The following is a 22,020-nucleotide window of genomic DNA, read 5'->3' as shown; positions in this document are numbered from 1 at the left end:
CCACATATGCAAATATGTGAAATATATACATCATATATGAATGCACACACATATATATATACCCACGTATGCAAATATGTGAAATATATACATCATATATGAATAAATACACACACACATCTCCCACAGAATGTCTTTCAACAGACTCTCTTCCTATCTAGGATACTCTTAATAGAGGATTTTGATATTGGTCCACTAACTCCCTCAGATCTTCACATGAATCTGACATCCAGATAAAATTTGGAACGCTGTGTGTGCGATGGTCTGTTTTTTGCCAATTGCAGTTCCAAAGCGAGTGGAGAGGCAACATTGAAACTCTTAATGTAGAGCATCTGTTCGGTCTCTCTCTCTCCCCCTTCCCTCCATCTCACCCGCATCCTCCTCCCTACCTAATTCCCACCCCTAATTTCAGAACCTGCTCTCCCCAGTTTCTCTTTTTCTGTGTACAGTCCTACCCCCTTTTCACACCAGCCTGCTCTCAAAAAACTTTTCTGCTCCTCCGGGAAAGCCTGGAAGATCCCAGAGCTCCTGCCCAGAAGTGGTTGACAATGTAGTGTTTTCATTCGAATGCAAATTTATCTCTGGATCAGATTCAAGGAAAGTGCTTTCCCCTCCAACTGTCTCTCCAGCTCCACCCCAGCCCTTGTTGTCTTTTGTGTTCTTGAAAATAGACCAGAGGCAACTGGCTTTCAATTTGAAGACACAGCTGCAGGGGGCTCTTAAAAGCGAGCTGGAGAGAGAGAGAGAGAGATGCTGAAAGATTTGGAGCCCAGCGTTAAAATCTAGAAAAGGGAGGGTTTTTTAGTCTTTTCATTTACAACTGCTCTGCTTCCTCTGGAAATGCTTTTTCTTTTAAAGCCTGAAAGCCCAAGCATATTTATTCCGACTTCATATTTTCCCCTCCTTTTAACTTATCCACAAAGAAGAACCAACGGGAAAATGGCAACAGAATAAACTCCACGAAGTATGCTTATTTCTTACGTTCTCCAGATAAGTAGGCAACTTGGCCAATTTCAGAGGTAGAAACCGTATCCAATGAAATGCCCGTGCGAGTGGGGGGCGGGATGGAGAGGAAAGGCTGGACGCCTGAATTTCTCGTTAAAACTAACAGATCGGGATTGCCTGCAGGTAGATCCCGATGGCCCCGCTGGCTGGCCTTTTCAGAGCGTTCGGAGACTATTGCGATGCCTCTGCTCTTCCAGAAACCTCTGAGATTTGTGAGCAGCATACGTGTCCCACTTGTCAAACGGGATCCCCATCCCCTGGTCAGCCGCCCTTTGCTCTCCGGTTTTTGTTTGTTTGTTTGTTTGTTCTTTCGGTCGGACAGGAGCCGCTCCCAAGCGGCCGGAGGGGCGCGTGCGTCTCCATACCCCGCGCGGTTCTGCTTCTCGGGGGCCCCGGCGCGCCCGCGCCGCCCGGGGTCGCCGGGGCCGGGCGGCGCGCGCGGGGGGTTCCCTCTGCTTGCCGCTGGCTAAGAGCGCGTGTTCTCTGCTCTCCCGCGCACAGGGCACCACGAGCCGCGCGGGGCACCTGGCGGGGCCCGAGCCCGCGCCACCGCCGCCGCCGCCGCCGCCGCCGCTGCGGGAGCCGTTCGCGCCCAGCCTGGGCAGCGCCTTCCACCTGCCCGACGCGCCGCCCGCCGCTGCCGCCGCCGCCGCCGCGCTCTACTACTCGAGCTCCACGCTGCCCGCGCCCCCGCGCGGGGGCTCCCCGCTGGCCGCGCCCCAGGGCGGCTCGCCCACCAAGCTGCAGCGCGGAGGCTCGGCCCCCGAGGGCGCCTCCTACGCCGCGCCGCGCGGCTCCTCGCCCAAGCAGTCGCCCAGCCGCCTGGCCAAGTCCTACAGCACCAGCTCGCCCATCAACATCGTCGTGTCCTCGGCCGGCCTGTCCCCGATCCGCGTGACCTCGCCCCCCACCGTGCAGTCCACCCTCTCCTCCTCGCCCATCCACCAGCTGAGCTCCACCATCGGCACGTACGCCACCCTGTCGCCCACCAAGCGTCTGGTCCACGCGTCCGAGCCGTACGGCAAGCACACGCAGGAGCTGTATGCCACGGCCACCCTCCAGAGGCCGGGCAGCCTGGCAGGTAAAGGGCTCGCCGCCCGCCTCCCGCGGCTCGGCCCCGGGGGCGCCTGGGCGCGTGCTGGGGCCCCGGGCATGAGGCAGGCAGGCGGCTGGGCTGGAGCCAACTCAGGCTGGGCGTGTCCGTGGGCAGGTTTTCAGCGTCCGCTGAAGGAAGGGAAGGCCAGGGTGTCCCTAGGTAGGCTGTGGTAGCATCTGAACTCAAAGCTATCGGTTGCTTCTGTTTGGAAGTAATGCAGTCTCCCAAACTCTTAGTGCTCTCTCTCTCTCTCTCACTCTCTCTGTCTCTGTGTCTCTCTCTCTCTCCCTCTCCCTCTGTCCCCCTCTCCGCTTCTCCCTCTCCCTCTCTCTCCCTCCCATCCCCTGCCAATCTGAAGACGAAGATATCCATCCTTAAAGTCAAGTTTAATAAAGAATCACATAGGGCTTCCCTGGTGGCGCAGTGGCTGAGAGTCCGCCTGCCGATGCAGGGGACACGGGTTCGTGCCCCGGCCCGGGAAGATCCCACATGCCGCGGAGCGGCTGGGCCCGTGAGCCATGGCCGCTGAGCCTGCGCGTCCGGAGCCTGTGCTCTGCAACGGGAGAGGCCACAACAGTGAGGGGCCCGCGTACCGCAAAAAAATAAATAAATAAAAGAATCACATAGACCTGTTGATCGTATCCAGAAAAAGAGTGTAGAGAATAAAAATAACACTTTCTGTGATCACCCAGGTAGTTATCTACATTCAGTTGTAGAAAAAAGTAAGGAGTTTTCCCAAAGCAGACATTCACCTTACAAAGATTTCAGTAGTAATGAAAAGTTAACCCATGATTAATTGCCTTGAATTTTTACTACTTTGTGATGGCTCGAATTTATTATATTTTGTCTAAGTTTAGTCACTGGGAAAAGGAAAGGATGCTCCCATACCTGTCATTGAAATTACATAGATTCCAGCAATGGGGAAAAAGTAACCAGTGATGAAGTCCCTCGAGTTTGTTGCCTGCTTATTAAAGGGACGGGGGAGCTGGGCTGGACTGGGGTTTGGGGATGAAGCCTGCTTTTCTCTGCCAGTTCGGAGGAGGTGACACTTCTGTGGTCGTTATGCCCATCAAAAACCAGGCTGAACTGGCGAGTGTCTGCTGGTAGCACCATATGTTCAGCTTAAACAAGACACTATGATTGAACGACTAAAGTTTTGTCTCCTAAAACATCTGACAACTAACCCGGATTTACTGTCTTTTTTTTTTTTTTTCCTCTTTTGAAGGTATTTGGTAATTGTGTCACTCTAGTAACATGCTGCACTCATATGTTTCCCTTCTTGACATAAATGGATGACTGTGAAGATAAATAAGATTAAATAAAAGGAACTTGGAAGCATGCGAGAGGCATGTCCAAGGGCCTTTTCAATTCAACACAGTAATTGCTGGTGTGGACTGGCCTGGCGTAGCAGGACGCAGGCTGCAACTCCGCTGCCCCCCAAATCTGCTAAGAATGCTTATTCTCTCACTCACTCCTTCTCTCTCTGTAATAGAATTTTGGAAGTGACACTCACTGATGCCAACCTAGTGCCAGTATCCAAATACCTATTATGTAGGGGCTCAGGAGTGGCAATCTAGTTGGAAGACAGGGCTAGGGAGACCTGTATGGAATCTTCTTTTATATAAGTTTGGAAACTTTGTTTTAGAAGTGTGTAAAATAAGTTACTAGATCGTGGCAAGGAGTGGGAACCTGGGGGAGCTTGTGGGAGACTCAAGCCCCAGGACCCACTTCCCAGCCACCAGAGAGAAGAGGCAGCTCAGCCCCAGAGAGGCCCAGGTGACTTGCTAAAGGCCATTTCATCCCCTGCACAGACCTGGGGAAAGAAACCAGGAGTCTTAGCTTGCAGCTCTTTATCTCAGTGATCATACTTGCTAAACTTGGGCATGTTCCACTCTATCATTTTAGTAAAAATAGGGAGTGTGGGTCTGGTGGCGGGGGGATGTGAACGGGGCGGGGAGAGAGCCCGACAGCTCCTTATGTCACTGAATGTAGGAAGAGACTTTAAAAGTAAATGTGTTGTGAAGATCGCTTGTACTCTAATATCTGGAGTGAATGTTTCTGAGGATATGATGCGCGCGCGCGTGTGTGTGTGTGTGTGTGTGTGTGTGTGTCTGTTTGTGGGTAGGAAGGCTTTGGCCAGAATTAAGAGAACTTCAGTTGTTCAACACAATCCCATGTGCCTTCACTTCCCTCCTCATTTCCATCCATTCCTCAAATTCTCTGACACGATTTCATTTTTGCTCCCTGGTGGGAAAAGAATTCGTTGTGCCATTGAAGATTCTTGATTTATGAGCTACAGCGAGCACTTTTCATGTTTGAATTACTTTGTTTCAAATGCATACTTTTAAATATTCATTTAAAGGTTTTTTCATGCAAATTGCTGCTGGTGGGTTTTTGAGTTCCAAATTATTCTATAACTCTGCATAAATACTTGGGTTGCATAAGATCCTTGGCCCTATTTAGAATTTAGCAAACTACGGCCCAGGAAAGGTGTGGGGACCGAGTCTAACCTTTGTGAGAGATCAGGAATCTTGGAGCTTTTGGCCTCCATACCTAAATCTGTATGCTTGGTACCGTTCCAGGCATCCTAAAGTTTGGAGCCACCTGGTTTGCTCACTGAAAGCACAAAGTCAAGACTGAAAAATAGCGTTTGCGTTTTCAGGATTGTGATTTTGGAGGTTTGTCACTGATAGCTAGGAAGTGTGAACACAGGGTAGACAGTGACTTACACTGTTGGGTGCATTCATTCCTTTAATTATTTATTAAGCATCTCTTAGGTACCGGCACTGATTTAGACCCTAGGGATACAGAATTCATCAATATCAACCAAAATCCCTGGCCTCATTTCAGCTGGAGAAGACAGAAAAGTCACAGGAATGCTTAGCAGAGTGGCCAGGGAAAGCTCCACTTGGAAGGTAACTTTTGAGTCAATTATGAAGGCGGTGAGGGTGCTGGCCGCATTAATATCCAGCGGAATGGTGTTCTGACCAGAAGGAGCGGCAGTCTCAAAGGCTGGTAAATGGAGGCGTGTCTGATGTGATTGCAGAAGAGCAAGAAGACCAGTAAGGGTGCATCAGAGAAAAGGGGGCAAAGAAATGACACAAGGTCAGCAAAGTGACTAGCAACGTGGGGCTGGAAGGCCTCATATCATCAGTCTTGATGAAGATTTCAGGATGCTGGCTGTGCCCCTCCCCAGGAGCTGTTGTGCATCTGTGCAGAGGAGGGACACAATGTGGCTTAGTCTGTAACAGAATACGCTGTAGGGGATCAAGGGCAAGAGCAAGAATACGTGTTGGGAGGTAATTACAGTAACATGTAAGCAAAAGACAGTGATGGCTTGGGCCGGCATGGTAGCATTGGAGGTTATGAAAAGTGGTGTAATCCTGGATATGTATATATGGTAGATCTGACCGGATTGTCTCATGGACTAGGTGATGACAGTAAGAGAAAGAGGACTCAAGGATGCCACCGACTCAACAACCAGTAAAATGGAGTCACCATTGACTGAGATGGGGCAGGATACAGAGGGATCTGGTTGGTTTGGGGGCAGTGCTGGTGTATTTCAAGATCATGGATTTGGACGTGTGATATCTGTCTATCAAAAGGTACATGTGAAGTAGACTGTTGGATACACAAGTTGGAGTTCAGGGGAGAAGCCCAGGCTGGAGATAAAAATTAGGGAGTCATCAGCAAGTAGATGGTATTTGAAACCATGAGTCTTAGAAGATACTACATAGGAAGTAAGTTTAGAGAGAAGAGGTCCAAGGACTGAGCCCAGATGCCTCCCACCAATGTAGAGGTCTAGGAGCTGAGCGGGAACCCAGACAAAAGAAAGATAAGCCAGAAGTGTAGGTCAGTGTCATTTCTTAGAAGCCAAGAGAATAGCATGTCTCATGTAGTTTCTAACAAAAACTTAATGAGGTAGGTGTGATTCTTACCCCCATTCTGCAGATTTGAAAACTGAGGCTTATTATCAATGATAAGTCTCTTGCCCAAAGTTATCGATACTTTGGCTGGAAATGACAGGGATGCGATTTGAACCTAGATCACTTTGAATCCAGCATCTCTATACTCTTCAATACACATGATACATGGATAGAGGTAGTGTATTTTGTGTTATTGAAGAAAAACACCAAAGATGTAGAAATACAGTATAAGTTTTCAACTTATTTAGATGACCAGTGATTTTCAAGAAGCAAAAATATCCCAAAAATGTGTCAACATCCTGTTGAATATGACTAGCAGCACCAATTTTTGTTCAATTTCATAAAGCAGATTACATAATCCTTTCATTTTCCAGTTTAGAGCAAAATTAATCCTGTTAAAAATAGAAATCTGAGTTGTAAATATGTATTAAAGTTAAGTCGAACATCAGAAGCTTATTTTTAAGTAAAAATGAAATGGATTAAATGAAGATTCTTAGCCAATGATTGTAATCAAAACTGACCTAATATGGAGAGGAATTTGGTCCAGGCGTGTCTGTCTTGTAACCCTGCCAAAGGGACACCAAACGCACTGTTTAGAGGGGATCACACACTATAAATCCCACATTCCACGTATTTGGAGATCTGATTCATTCCCTGATTTGTTAATACTTTCAGGTGCACCTGTTATAAGAAAGAAAAAGAAAAAAAAAAGCCTAATCCTAGATAAAAAGCTTTGCAATCCGCACTGTCAGGTTCTCAGAGGAAACCTGAAGTCTCCTCAGGTAAGGAGCGAGTTTGTTTATCCCACAGCCCTTGGGATGTGGCCGGAATGCAATGTGATACCTGGCTGCTTCAGCCCCTTTAAACTGCACTTCCTGAAGGTGATCTCTCCCTGCCTGTGGACAAATGCTTGAACAGCTCTTGTGAACCTTCTGGCTCACCCTCAAGTGAAAAAAGAAAAGAAAAAATCCCAGTTTAGATTTACTAATTAGAATGTGATCAGCCTGTGATATCAGTCAACACTTTCATCTTCTTTCCAAGGTGGTTACAGCTGGCTGTCTAGAACTTCCAGGGGTTCTTTGGAACTGGACCTCACTGGGGACCCTTCCCCAACTGCAGAAGCTCCAGTGCTTTCCCCACTGGCCATGCCCCTCAGCCCCTTCCCCCTCCTGAGAAGCTCATGCTCTCAGAGCCCCGGCCCTGCCCAGGCATCTCCTTCTGGCTCAGAAAGTAAAGTAGATCTCTCTCTTGCACTGTGCACTGAGCCATCCTGCATCCCAATGCACTTGGGGAGTATGGGCCGATTCCCACTCATTGACTGTCTCCAGCTTCCACCAATAAAGTGATGATTCAGCCAGCCATTTTCCCTCTACAGCTCTGGGATCCCATTTCACAGCAGGGAACCCACATCTGAGTGGAAGCCCGCTCTCTCCAGGCTTTCTCTCCAGGGACAGCAGGTACTAAAATCTCTTCAGCAAACCTCCTCTGTACTTGCTGACCCCTGTCTAACAGCCTCCATGTGCCTGGGGGCCCGGGACTCCCAGACATTCCTTTTAAAGTCACTCCGTGCAGCATCTGATTGCAACATACATAGTATCTGATTGCTCTCCAATTGCTGTCCATCCAGGTCAGACAGCAGCAGGCAGTGTCGTTTTAATACCCCGTTTCTGTGAGTTCATAGCTGGATCTGGAACTAGGTGTTTGGGATGCTAGGGACCCCAAAGGCTTTCCTGATGCCTTTCTTTTTTGTTTATTCACAGAAATTAATATCTTCTCTTCTCTCCCTACCACATGGCGACCTTGCTAGTTAAAATGGGGTAAACAGGTCTTTTTTGTTCTTTTGTAAGAGAGTGGCATCTTTATGTAGACTTCTGTGCTAGCCTTTCCAATGTTATTGATACTTACATGATTTTGATCATGCTTTAATTTAACAGGGAAAATGTAAATTTTAAAAATGACAGTGTGTCTTGGACAACAGTTAAGCTAACATGGCTCTCTCCGCTCATTTGCCTCCCCCAGCCTCAGACCCTCTGAAAAATAGAGTACAGAATTACAATGGAGAATGCAGTCACAAAAGAGACAAGAACACAGAGACCAGCGGGTGGGTGTCACCAACAAGCAAGCCATTGAAAATGTTCTAGAAAGCAGAGTAGATAGGAATGATAAGCAATGAAAATGTAGAAGTTTCTCCCGAGAATTTGCTATGTCAGCGTGGTGGAGGTGGCTGTCTCACGTGAATGTTTGGCCAGGTTCAACCTTCAGAGTTCGGCTGGGGGGCTGAAGAGAAGTGAGGCTCAAGGTGGAGGGATTCATTGAAAGCCAGAGCTTGAGACAGTAGCTCCCTCCTCCCATTGCATCCCCTCCCTCCTACCAAGATGGCGACCCTGTGGCCAGCGTTTACTCCAGGGGGAAGACCAGGTGTGATCTCTTAAAAAAACTGAACAAACTGCCTGAGAAAGTGAGACTTCAGTTATGGCTGTTAGTGGCCTAGATAAAGTTCATTGCATACAGGCTTGTGGGGTGATGGGCTGGCAGGGGGCTGAGAGCTGCCGCCCACATTCTCATTCTGCAGGAAGGCTGCCAGCCCATATGCCCACCCTCCTCATCATAAATTCTAATACAGGGACGCACAGTGGAAAACATTTCTATCGATGTCGTAGCAGAAGACGCTGCCTCTGGGTTTCTCCTTCTCAAATGTGAGAAATTAGCAAGGATTACTGAGGAATTTGGGTGAATTAGTGGCATTGAAAAAAAAAAACAGAAAAATGAACTGCCTCTCAGAAGAAACAGAGATGATTTACAGAAAAGGGGGAGATTAAAAGAAACAAGATAAAACTTTAGATTCAGTACTGAGAAAGATTTAAGAAGATCTTGTATTTATTAAGTAAGAACTGTGTTGATATGTGAAAGGATCAAAGAACAAGAAAATCTCTTTAGGCTGTAAAAAATATAACTACCCACATTAAAAATTTGATAGAATGAGTGGGAAATAGTCAAGGAAATCACTGGGAAAGGAGAACATAAAGGGAAAGAGACAGAAAATTAGAATAATGCAGCAAGAGCCAAAAAGGACAAATCTGGGAGATCTGACATATTACTAACAGCCCCAGAAAGAAAATGGAGAGAAGCAAATTATCGATGAAGTAATGCAGAACAATTCCTCAGAGCTGGGGGACCTGTGTCTTCATAGGAAATACCCTACACTTGGAATAGAAAATATTTCATCTTCTACATCATGAAATTTCACAGCACCGACATAAAATAGACCCTGAAACCTAGGGAGAGGAATAAAACAGATGCCACCTGACTTTCAGTAGTGATATGGTAGGAAAAGAACACTCAGGTGATGCTCTCAAAGTTCTGAGGGAAAGTAAGTTTCAACCTAAAATCTGTACACGGCCACATTATCCGTCATCTATAAAAAGAGTATCAGATATTTTCAGACTTGCAAGTACTCATGAAATCTCTCTCTTAGGCACCCTTTCCTAGAAAGTTACCACAATTGGAGGATGTATTCTAGCTAAATAAGGGCATAAAACAAGAGGAAAATATGGTACCCAGGGAAGCAATGTATGCTAACCAGAAGGGCGATGGAAAGAAATCCCTGGGGGGTGGAAAGGTGAGACTCAACACATGAATGTTGACAGTCAGGAATGGAATGTTGGGGAAATTCCAAAGGAGTCTGAGGCATCTTAATATTGGTGACAGAGCAAGTAGAAGCATGAGTAAGAGTACTGAATTTACTTGCAGTTGTAGAAGAAATCATTGCATTATGTTGAGTTACACAAATACAGGATGCAGTGATTAACAGCATGGATTGAGGGGCTAGACAGACATGGGTGCATATCTTGGTTCCATTACCAGCTCTGTGACCTTGGGTAGTTGAGTTTGGTTCAACAAGTCTTTACTGAGCACCTGTTTTGTGCCAGCCGCTCTTCTAGGTGCTGGACACACATCTGTGAACAACAGAGGCCAAAGCCCCTGTCCTCTTAGAGGTAATGGTCTGATGCTGATAGGATATTAGGTGGTGAGAAGAGCCAGGTGGAGAAAGACTAAGAGAATTAGAGATGTTCTAGGGCAGGGTGGCCAAGCCCTCCACGATAAGGTGTCCACTGAGCAAACACCTGAAGCCAGGAGCCATGGCGAATGGACCTGGGGAAGGATGTACCAGGCAGAGGGAATAGCCAGTGCAGGGGTCCTGAGGTGAAATCATGCTTAGCCTGTTTGGGGAACAAAATGGGGCTTCTCTGAGATTGTTTGCGTATCCTATTGTGGGGATAACAATACTGCAGCAATTATACAGAGTCATTACAAAGATCCTATGAGATTGAGATCATGCCTATCAGTTGTTTATTAGCATGTCTGCATGTTAAAAGAGCCCAATAAATAACTATTGTTACTATGGAGAATCATGATATCAGCCCGGGCTCTACTGGACATTCACATATACATACAATGAAAGTCATGACTCCGGGGGTCTCCCTTGACTGGAAGGGGGTAGGAGTGATATCAGTTCAGAAGTATCTTGTGATACCAAAGCTGTGAGAGAGGACCAAAGGCTGGGGGCATCCGTGGAGGGAGAGGCACATCCAGGTAGGAGGATCAGGAAAGGGCTCTTGAAGAAGGCAGCATTTGAGGGGGGAGTTTAACGAAGTGCAACCGGACAGGTTCAGTCAAGTAGGAGAACGAGGTATAGCTAGGGAGGGACGGGCTACATATCGGTTATGGGTAAGTGTCCAGTGGTGCCCTGAGTCCATGCAGGTTTAAGGTAGAGCTTAGGGCAGGCACCGGGGATGTACGTGAGGTCGAAGCCACACGTGGTCTGAGGTCTGCTCTCCTGAGCTTGGCTCCAAGGACGTCTGACCACACTCAGGAAGCACGCGGGAGCTAGGGGTGGTTTTTCTGAATAGAGATTTTTATCCCACTTTTTTTTTTAATCAGGGTCCATGAGATTTTTTTGAAATAATAATTTCACCAGAACACCTTGTAAGCTTCTTTTCACTTGGGATTAGGACCCCAGGAGTATGGGAATGACTATTTGAGATGATGGACATGAAGGCAAGGTGAGGGTGTGAGGGGTTTGAAGAGGAACGGATTAAAATAAGGACCTGATGCTGCGAGGTGAGGCCGAAAATGGATGGATGGATGGATGGATGGATGGGTGGGTGGATGGGTGGATGGGTGGATGGGTGGATGGGTGGATGGATGGATGGATAGATAGATAGATAGGTAAAAATAAGGACCTACTGTAGAGCACAGGGAACTCTTCTTAATACTGTGTAATGACCTATATGGGAAAAGAATCTAAAAAAGAATGGATATATGTTTATGTATAACTGATTCACTTTGCTGTACACCTGAAACTAACACAACATTGTAAATCAACTCTACTCCAATAAAAATTTAAAGAAAAAAAAAAAAGGGACAAGTTCTCCAGCCCCAGAAATGAGCCAACTCTCAGGACAATCCCCTTTTTCCCTCATTGAGAAACAGGCCAGGTAGTGTTCAGCCAGGTGTTTCTTTGGTCCTGAAGTCTAGAAACCCGTCTTATTTCCTCAGTGCTGCAGATCACGTGGACGGCTGGTAGAAATAGGAGTCTGCTGGAAAAATGCTTTTAGATATAATGTCGAATCAGAGAAGGAAGTGATAAGATGGGAAGAGAGAGACACGGAGACACACGCAGCCCTGCCTTGGTTGGTCACCTGGACTGTGGCTTCCTAGGGGGTCCCCAGCACCCAACAGTGAGAAACCCTAGCTTGTATCTGACGCCATGGTGTGAGTTTCTTCCACTCGTCAGACTCCGTGCTTCTGAACTTAGGGCCAATGGGACATCGATGGTAAAATAATGCCTTGGTTCCTCCGCAGTGCTTACACAATTTAGGTCACCGGTGTGGGTTAATTTGGGCAAACAGGTGTCTGTGGTAGCCACTCACGTTAAGTATCAATGATCCTAGTTAGCCAATATCTCTGCGTTTATAAGTGTGAGGCTTCTTTTAAACATTTTTTCTTTTTATCTAAGCAAGAGGGATTATGGAGAGAACAATAGTTTTAGTAGCTGTGAAAATAACCTTCGATAATTAATAACTCAGAATCTCTCAAAATGGAGTTCATTTGCAACCGAGCCTGCATCAGAATCCCTCCCACCACAATATTTAACCAATGTGCATTTTATAATTTTTTAAAATTTATTTTATTGAAATATAGTTGACTTACAATGTTGTGTCAATTGCATTTTGTAATGTTAAAAAATTTGTCATATATTTAGTCCATGTTATACATAATATATATGTTACGTATAATACATATTTCTGCTTATTATCTATATTCTAAATGTATGACAAAAATCACTATGCACACACCCATGTGTATGTATATATACATACACATATATGTGTGTGTATATATATGTGTGTGTGGGGGGGGTAGTTTTATATATGGATAAGACTTTGCATTTGCCATGGGATAACTAAAGTGAAATACCTACAATCTCTAAAGGCTAATCTCAAGCAGATCTATTGATCAATATATGTATTTTTTGTGTGCTGTGTATTACGAAAGCACTGACTTTGCTACAAAGAAGAAAGTATCCTGAATTTTCTGCAATCAGAAGAGGCAGAGCATTTAAATAAGTGGGTTTATGGGCTCCCTGAGGGCAGCTGAGCCTTCTGCATATTTCAGAATGCCTCACCACGCCTCATCTAGTAGATATTCAACAAATGTCTTCAACTAGCTATTATAAAGCTAGCTGGTTGGCGAAAGTGTTACATCCCATTGATAATTGGAAATCATCCTTAGTACAAAGTGAAGCATGAACACAAAGAGATACCAGGTTCTCCCCAAAGTGAGTGAAATATGAAAAAACTACCAACAGCTAACAGAAAAACTTGGCTCAATGGGTATTAAAAATCTGAAGGGTAAAATGCCTGTCCTCTCACCTCTGAGTTTCCCAGTGCTTTGGAAAGTGGCTTCCTATGTCTTTAGGTATCACAGTATTAACAGACGCCCAGATAGCGGTCCGTGGAATGTCATAGGCTCACCTGGAGAGCTAGCAGCTCCCTGTGTGTAACTCCAGAGACGAAAGCGATCATAAAACAGACTGCTTATTCTGTGGCGTCTGTATATGCTAAGGACCTGCCCAGGAACCTGCAGGTAGAGACTTGGCAGCAAAGGAACCAAAGAAAACCATTAATGGTCTTGACCCAGTGGACTTGAGCAGCGCTTCAAATTTCTATTTGCTTGTAAATATCTTCACACATACTTGATAGCATTGATTTTTCCTGTCTGGGTTCCTGGATGGTGCCTGGGCCCACGGGTGCCATGCTATTAAAGAGGGGGAGCCCGTCCTGATCTGGACTGATACCTGCCTGCATTCCTTGGCGTTTCTGGCTTCAACCCTAGCTCTCCTTGAATGGACTGGCAACATATGAAAGGGGTCAAAACCTCCCCTAGGAGATAAGTGCACACATACGCGCGTGCGCACGCACACACATGTATTCATTTAGGTCATAAGCTCAGCTGGTTAGAATCAGATCGTGCCACAGTCCCTTCTGTGGCTGAGTCAGTAGCTGATTGTGGTTGACACTGCTACAAACAGACCCTTCGCCTTGACAGTCTTCTAGCATATGTAGTATTTGTTCTGCACTGGAAGAATCAATACAAATTTCTGTACTAGAAAAGCACTGGTAACATCACTACTGTACCATAGCAATTGGTGGTTAGTAGTAACTTCTTTGGATAATGTAACAGACCAAAAAAAATGGGTGGGAGAATTAATAGGCCTCATCAATCGTGCATTTATTAGGGAGTTAATGTTTTAATATAACTTGTATTCAAATAGTAATTACTCATGTGTAATTCAGTGACTAACTGGATTCTAAAACACACACATACACATATTAAAGCTTTTACCAGAAAAGAATAAAGGAAGAATTTTAGTCCTCGGAACTGTTTCTTACACAGCATAATTCCTCCCCTCTCAAACTCTTTTTTTGTATGCCAAGTATTATGTTGAGTAAAGTAATAAAACTTTAATAAAAGTGTTGATATACAGAAATTATAAAATGTAAATATAGAGAATGACTAATCTATGAAACATCTTATTTGCCATTTTTCCCCCCAAAATTATGTTGAGAGTTAATGGTGTCTTTTGCTTCTGCAATTATCACTAACGCCATTCCGTGGGTATTGGTGAAACATAGAAAGCAGTAGAAAAATGATACAGGGAGAATACATTTGAAGTTTGCGTTTTATCAGATAAATATCAAATTTTTGAAAAGGAATGTATACATCTATCTATGGTATATCTAGTACAATCTGAGTAAAAGGCCTCTGTTTAAGATGCTGAGATGCAGAACCTCTCAGTTCAGATATTTTTCAAAATATTTAAAGCAATTTATGAAGAAAATTGCATACCTTAGCTTACTTTTGCCTGATACAACCCTTCTCTTTATCCGTACATTGAGAATTTCCTCTGTGCCCTTTGATGGGCAGAAACCACATGCACAAAAATGAAAACTGAGCTTTAGTCCCCACAGCAGTTAGCTCTTTGGAAAGCAGAATGAAGATTTCCCATCCCTCCCAGCCGAAGTCTGTCTTTGCATCTCGATATAACAAAAAAGATGGGTCAGAAACACCTTGTCCTGGATTCTTTTCTTGCGAAGACTCTTAATTGTCCCTAGCGATTGGGTCTGGGAGCCAGACTCCAGATGTACTGTTGGAACGTTGCACTGATGGGGTATTGAGAAGCATCTGTGGAGAGAGAAAATGACACTCGTTGAGTTTTATCCACCTTGTTGATGAAGAAGAGTATCTGTGTGGATGTGAGACTATCTCCAGGGCTCCAGAAGGATGCCAAAGTTGAAAACGTCTAGCAGGCAAGGTATACATCCATAGCTAAATCAGTAAGTCCTGGCTTCTCAAAGGGTGGTCTGTGGACCAGCAACACCAAGATTGCCCAAGACCTTGTTAAAAATGCAGGACCTCAGGCCCTTCCCCAAACCTGTTGAGTCAGAACCTGAATGTTAATCAGGGGACTCATATGCCTGTGACATTTTGAGAAATACTGAAACACACAGCTAGTCCACTCAGAGCTACTCTCTACCTACCCTGAGATAAGAAACCAAAAACAGACGGGCGCCAAACCACCACTGTCTGTCTTGTGTGTTTCACTAGTACTAGTACCGTCTTAGACAAGTAGGTTTGCACAGGCTCTTTACTTGGAGCTATGTGTGAGTTGACACAGAACAACATCCAGTTCAGCGTGGGCAGGGAGCCACATGACCCTGGACTGAAAATAAAAATGGAAATGGTCCATCCTAAGAATGCAAAGATGTCAGACTCCCCATTACTCATGCTTCATTACCACTGTCTCATCACTTTGTGCATGCCTGCCTGTCACAAAAGGAATTGAACAAAAGAAGCCTATTTTTCTAACAGCTTGGGAAGAAATGCTTGTGGTTAGAGAGGAAAGACAAGGAGATAAGATCACAGGGGCACACTTACTGCCGCATCCTGACCAGGGATTTTGGCCTTTAAATTATTCTCACTGTAAAATATTTGAGCCCCAATAGATGACAGTATTCATTTGGTAAAAGGTGAGGTAAAGTGTCGTAATTACAATAAGTTGTATTGGAAACTTTATCAAGAAAATTACAGAAGCAAATGCTTCTGCGTTTATTCATTGTCAGAGACCGTGTGAGCGTTCAAGTTCTTCGTGATAGCAGCAAAGCTGTATTACGTTGGCAAAATATAGGAAAAAGCTAGGATTTATGAAAAAGATGGAACAGGAGGAAATTTTTTGCTTTCCAAAACAGACTTATCATAGAATCATTTTATATCATCAGATGGCCTGTTTGTTACATTGAAATTATTAAGCTTCAGTACAATTTTACCACTGAATACAAATGAATTAATAATCTCCCTTCCAAACAAATATGGCTCGTAGCCTATCGTATAGGAAATGTGTCCATATATTTTAACATTTATAACAATATGAGATAAGATGTCGAACTAATTCAATGAATGATGATCATTTGCAAATGAAATTTAGTGCATGGACTTGACTCAAGATACACAGGAAATATTTGAGGGTCCTTTAAATACTGAAATTAATATGTGAATTGGCATAGGAGTAGGAAGTAGATTTTGGAATTTTGATTTGTGTCAAAAAGCAAAAAGCAAGAATAAATCAAGTAAGTATCATGGCGAACATTTCTTACATCTAAGGTGTAATATTTGCATCTCTTGGCAATTTACTTAGAACCCATTTATGATATTAAAAAGTTAACCAAAATTATGTGACCTTTTGTATTTCTGAAAGTGCTTTTGCTGAGGTCATTTTTCTCCCAGGAGTTTAATGATAACAAATATCAAGCCAGACTTTTTAAGAAGTTCAAAGTCCACAGAATACCTAGTTCAAAGCCATAAACTCTCACAGAGGGAAGGCGTTCTGCCTACACAGGCCATGCTGCTTGGCCACGTCGCCTAGTGATGCCAACATATCTGCAGGGAACATACCCTGAAATCAGAGCATTCAGCAAGGAAGAGGTGCAGTGGGGATTTGCGAGGGGAAATCTGCTTTTATTCCAGGCTCTATGTGTCTCTATAAAAGTCCTATTTTGCCCTTCAAAGATGTGGTTTCACTAATAAATAGCAATGCATGAGCTGATTGCACACAGAATATTTTTAAAAAACCCTGAATTCTTAGATTTTACTTTGGACTTTACTTCATAGCACAAGAAGGTTATAGCTCTTCTTCTGAAGACAGCTCTTCATCTCAGAAATGAAAGTACTCAGCTGTGCCACCTGGTCACAAACTCATCGAGTCAGCTTGCTGTGGTCCACTGACCAGTATGTCGTTTAGGTCCTTCCATTTCTTTGCAAATGAGTATGTGAAACTGGCTCCCAAATTTGAAGAGAACAGGTCAATGGCAGTGTGTCCTTAAGAACCTAATATTGATATTTCCAAATGAAAACCTGCAAACATTGTTTCTTTGCAAAAGCAAGTGAATTCACATTGAATTAGAGAGCCAGAAATTGTATAGTATAGAAATAAGAGAATGTGAATGGGTCCCAGTGAAAAACAGAATGAATTTGTTTCGTTCTGTTCAGTAAAGTAATTGGCATAATGTGGTAGTAAATGATATTATTTGAAGAAAGCAAGAAATGGTAAATTGAGGGTTGTAACACATTAGATACTGATTTCTTTCGGATATGCCTGTCTCCTCTCTCTTTGATTTATCTGGGACAGGGAGGCTGTCAGGGTGATTCCTGTAGTAGAGTAATGAGGCATATGGGGTGCCCATTAAATGCACCTCGCCGCTCCAGGCTTAGATGGACTGAGTTAGAATCTTTTGGGGGTTGTGTTCGGGAATCATTGTTTCAAAGTCTCGCAGATGATTCTGCAAGGAAGAAATGAAGATTTGAGAACTAATCCTATTCTAAGGAATGAAAATTCAAATGCAAATATATATATGTATGTATGTGTGTGTATATATATGTATGTATGTGTGTATACATACACACACACACACACATATATATATATACATATATGTATTTGAGCTGAATCTTTGGTCATGCAGTTCTCATGAGTTCCTTAAGTGTGATCTCCTGTTGAATATTTCAAATGCTTTTGCTGAAAATGTGGTTACTGTGATTGTGAAATTGTGAGTTAAAAAATATCTGTTCAGTTTTTATAATCAGTTGTGGTATGAACTTATAAAGAGTTCGTATACTAACTGGCATTTCTTTTAAAAGACAATGTGGTGGTCACTTCTGTAAGTATTCTGAATTGACTCTCCGACAGAGGGCCTTTGCTCTCACTTCTGGTCCCCTCTATCTGAGAAACACATGGATCTCCCTCCAGCATGGCTCCCTTAAGTAGTCTGCTGCTGAAATGTCAGATCCTCATAAAGAACTTTCCTGACCACCGTATGAAAACAGTATACCCTCCGACACTGTCTACCTTCCCCACCCTCCTTTATTTCCCTTCAGTACCTTTATCTCTAAATGTGATGACTGATTTATTTTCAAGGCCAGGGACCTTGTGAGTCTTAAGCATCATGGTGTCCAAAACTCCTAGAAGTTGCTCACTCAGTAAATATGTGTTAAATGAGTGAACGTATCAATCAATATGGATTAACTGGCACGGGTGAACGCTCTAGGTAAAATCTAGCAAGTAGAAATTTATTTGCAAATCAGTCTAGAAGTGTTTTCTGTTGCTGGTCAAATGGAACAGAGCCTGTTGGATTCTCTCTCTGTGGGGTGGAGGCATGAGACGAGCAAGGCAGTGAGGATACTTTGCCCTTTCAGCTTTGTAATTACTTTCCATGTCAAGAACTCCCTGCAGGTCCATCGCTGGCTTCCTTCTGGATCAGCAGATGTTTGCTATCTTCGCTCAGCAAGTTTAATTTATGCCATATCCCTTTCTAAAAAGGATTCCACCTTCTCTTGGTTATTTCAATATTTCTTTCCCTTTGAACTTCATTCATTCCTTCATTCTTTACAATTATCCATTAAAAAGCAACATTAATTTTTTAAGAAAAAATAAAACCTTAAAATTTACATTTTCCAATGATATTTCACAAAATTATCAGCTTTTTTTCCATTTATAATATTTCACAATTAAATCTCTTAAGTTGTTTTTGATATTTTGATAGTTTAAATTACAGTGTTTGATTGTGTTTTAGAATCAAAAGATATATTTTCATGAGATAACAATTTCTTGATTCTAAGATCGAGTGACGTGAGAATATCTATGTTTACGCTGCTTTATCAATTGCAGAGCCCTTCACACAGATTTCTCTGACCTTGATCCTCCCACAATGCCATGTCATACAAACACATACTATTATTTGTATTTTTTTAATTTTTATTTATTTTTGGGTGTGTTGGGTGTTCGTTTCTGTATGTAGGCTTTCTCTAGTTGCGGCGAGCGGGGGCCACTCTTCATCGTGGTGCGCGGGCCTCTCACTGTCGCAGCCTCCCCTGTTGCGGAGCCCAAGCTCCAGACGCGCAGGCTCAGTACTTGTGGCTCACGGGCCTAGTTGCTCCACGGCATGTGAGATCTTCCCAGACCAGGGCTCGAACCAGTGTCCCCCACATTGGCAGGCAGATTCTCAACCACTGTGCTACCAGAGAAGCCCTATTATTTGTATTTTTACACTAGAGGTAACCAGGGCTCAGAGAGGTTCAATGACTTGCCTTGATTTGCCCAGCTGGTTAAACACAAATCTGGAGCCCAAATCATGTCTCCCTATTTCAGTTTGTTTGGGAAAAAAAAAATGACACGAGAAAAGAGCAGTAGAATTACTACTTTAGATGCTATTTTAGTTTACTTCAAACTGTTGGACATTATACGTCTGTGCTCCTAAGGCCCCCTTTTGTGTGCAGAATTGGAGAGGCAGCCATGCTTTCAAGCTTCTGTTCCCCGAAAACTGGGTTCACTTCTTGGTGGGTGTTGAGCCAATAGCCACAACCGAGCCAAAGAGCAGGGAGAGGAAAGATTTATTACTCGCAGCGAATAAGGAGAACACAGGGGATCTTTGCCAAAGCAGAGTCTCCCCAAACAGCAAAATTGGGGACGTTTTAAGCTAAGGGTCCATGCATCTTCATGAGGGGGCTTGAGCAGAGGAGAATTCAGCATAGAACTGGGGCACAGGTTGACAGAGGCCAAGCTTTAGCTGATTGAAGTCAGGAAGGTCAGCATCATCCTTCCATCCTCTACCGGAGTGAGGGTTTTAGTTTCTGCAGAACTCAAAGGTATATTGTTATGTATATCCCTTAAGGAACCAGGACCCTGCCCCAAGGCTGCACTGTTGTTTCTTGAATGCTCCTCCCTTGTTTCTGCATTCCCTCCCTTAAGATCACTAATTACTGAGATGTGTTCAACGGCAAGCACTGTAGCCAGGCATAGATCACAAAATGGCTTAGACCAAAATGGGTTCTCTTCTGTCAAGAAAGCCATTCCTGGTTCTCTTTCTCCAGGGACTCCCTAACCTACCTGCTTACACTTCTGTGTAGGAGTTGCTCTTGTAAGTGGTGGTGCTGGAGTGAAGGTACCTACAGAGCTCCAGGGGATGTCCCAGGTCTAGGGCCCCTCTACTCTCCAGGGTCCAGTCTGCCCTCTGAGCCCCTGGAGCCCATATCTCCATCTGTTACCCAATGCAAGTTCCTGTGCCCGACGCACAGTGAGACAAACCCAAACGTCAATGATTGGATCAGAGAAAGGTTTATTGCAGGGCCAAGGCCAAGCAAGGAGAATGGGTGGCTTGTGCTCTAGATACCCCGAACTCCCTGAAGGGTTTCAGCAAAGCATTTTTAAAAGCCAGGTGAGGGAGGGGGTCACAGGGTATGTGATCGTGCACAGTTCTCTGATTGGTTGATGGTGAGGTAACAGGACAGTTAACATTATCAATCCTTAGGCATCTGTAGGTCTCGGGGCTCACGGTCATCCAGTAGTTAATTTCTTCTATTTGGTGGTGGTTTTAGCATCTGTAAAACAACTCAGGAAGCGTACATCAGATACTGTTATCAAGGTACTTCAGAGAGGAGCTACAGCAGAGGACATGGAGGGAGGGGTCTGTCCCAGGAAGACCCCATAGGGTCCTGCTTGGTTACACATCTCTGCCACAGAACTGAACCTTTCCTCTCACCTCCCATTACCAGCGCCACAGCTGAGTGGCCAGGAGTGACCTGTTCTGCGCCATCTGAACATCCTTCCAAGTCAGCCCTAGCAGCAGTGGGCCAGTGACTGAGGTCCTAGGACACATGGTAGCTCTTGTGCAGCAAATGTCTCAAGCCTGTTCCTACATCAATTTGCAGGTTCTTCCCAGTCCTCCAGGGCTCCTGGACCTGCAGGAGGGCCTGGCCTGCACAGAGCACCCATGTGGTTGTTACACTACCCTTCAGCCCTCCTGGATCACAACCTCTCTTAGCCTGTAAGCTGAGCATTCATGCTTTAGATGTGAGTCTTAAAACCCATTGATTTCAGAAACATACTATATATATATGAACACTGCCAGGGCCTGGGCTCTCTAGACCCAAACTTTGTCTTCTGAAGAGGAGAAGTAGGACGAGTAAAAGCATATGATAGCATTGAAAGGTTAACATTGGATGCTGTAAGCGTTGTGGCAGAAATTGGTCATAAAGTCTGGACACAGGTATTATACTTGCATGACCTGGGTCTGCAATGGCGGGGGACCGGTTGATGCAGTTGGGCTGGTCCGTGGGGTCTGCTTTCCCTTTTCTCTTGGGCCCATCCATGTTTCCATTGCCCTTTTTCACACTGCTGTTCTGAGCCCTCAGCTTGGTCCAGGTGAGGCTCTCAGAATGGTTCTCCACCAACATAATTGACCTGGACATCTGTGACATTTTAACGAAGTCAGTTTCTCCAGCAATTTTTCTTGTTAACATTGTTTCCGTTTCTGGCAAAGATGCAGATGTTTACAAGTGGTGTTTTGAGTCCAGTGTTAACGCTGAGAACTCACTGTCAAATAGAACTAGATGGTAAAAGAAAATGACTACTAAAGAAAAGCGTATTTTCTTTTTTTTTTCTTGTTTTTAAATTGGAGTATAGTTGCTTTACAACGTTGTGTTAGTGTCTGCTGTGCAGCAAAGTGAATCAGCCACATGTATACATATATCCCCTCTTCCTTGGATTTCCTTCCCATTTAGGTCACCATAGGCACTGAGTAGAGTTCCCTGTGCTACACAGTCAGTTCTCATTAGTTATCTGTTTTATACATAGTAATGGATATATGTCAATCCCAGTCTCCCAATTCATCCCACCCCCAACTTCCCCCCTTGGTGTCCATATGTTTGTTCTCTACGTCTGTGTCTCTACTTCTGCTTTGCAGATCAGTTCATCTATACCATTTTTTTAGATTCTACATATATGTGTTAATATACGATATTTGCTTTTCTCTTTCTGACTTACTTCATTCTGTACGACAGTATCTAGGTCCATCCACATCTCTGCAAAGGGCACAATTT

The 22,020-nt window shown here is 44.3% G+C and overlaps 1 protein-coding gene across 2 annotated transcripts in view; it reads left to right on the top strand.

Annotated features, from left to right (window-relative positions):
* CTNND2 (catenin delta 2) overlaps positions 1 to 22,020 on the top strand; it is a gene marked incomplete at its 5' end in the record, with an annotated part of 935,921 nt that overhangs the window by 528,989 nt on the left and 384,912 nt on the right. For both annotated transcript variants that reach the window (XM_082650874.1, XM_082650873.1), the window contains one exon: positions 1,507 to 2,086. In XM_082650874.1, the coding sequence (XP_082507000.1) occupies positions 1,507 to 2,086 (580 nt within the window). The remainder of the gene's footprint in view (positions 1 to 1,506; positions 2,087 to 22,020) is intronic.

The sequence above is a fragment of the Grampus griseus genome (assembly GCF_964374135.1).
Source record: "Grampus griseus genome assembly, chromosome: 3".
NCBI lineage: Eukaryota > Metazoa > Chordata > Mammalia > Artiodactyla > Delphinidae > Grampus > Grampus griseus.
The sequence above is the reverse complement of the archived record's forward strand: the minus strand, read 5'-3'. Positions and strand labels throughout refer to the sequence as shown.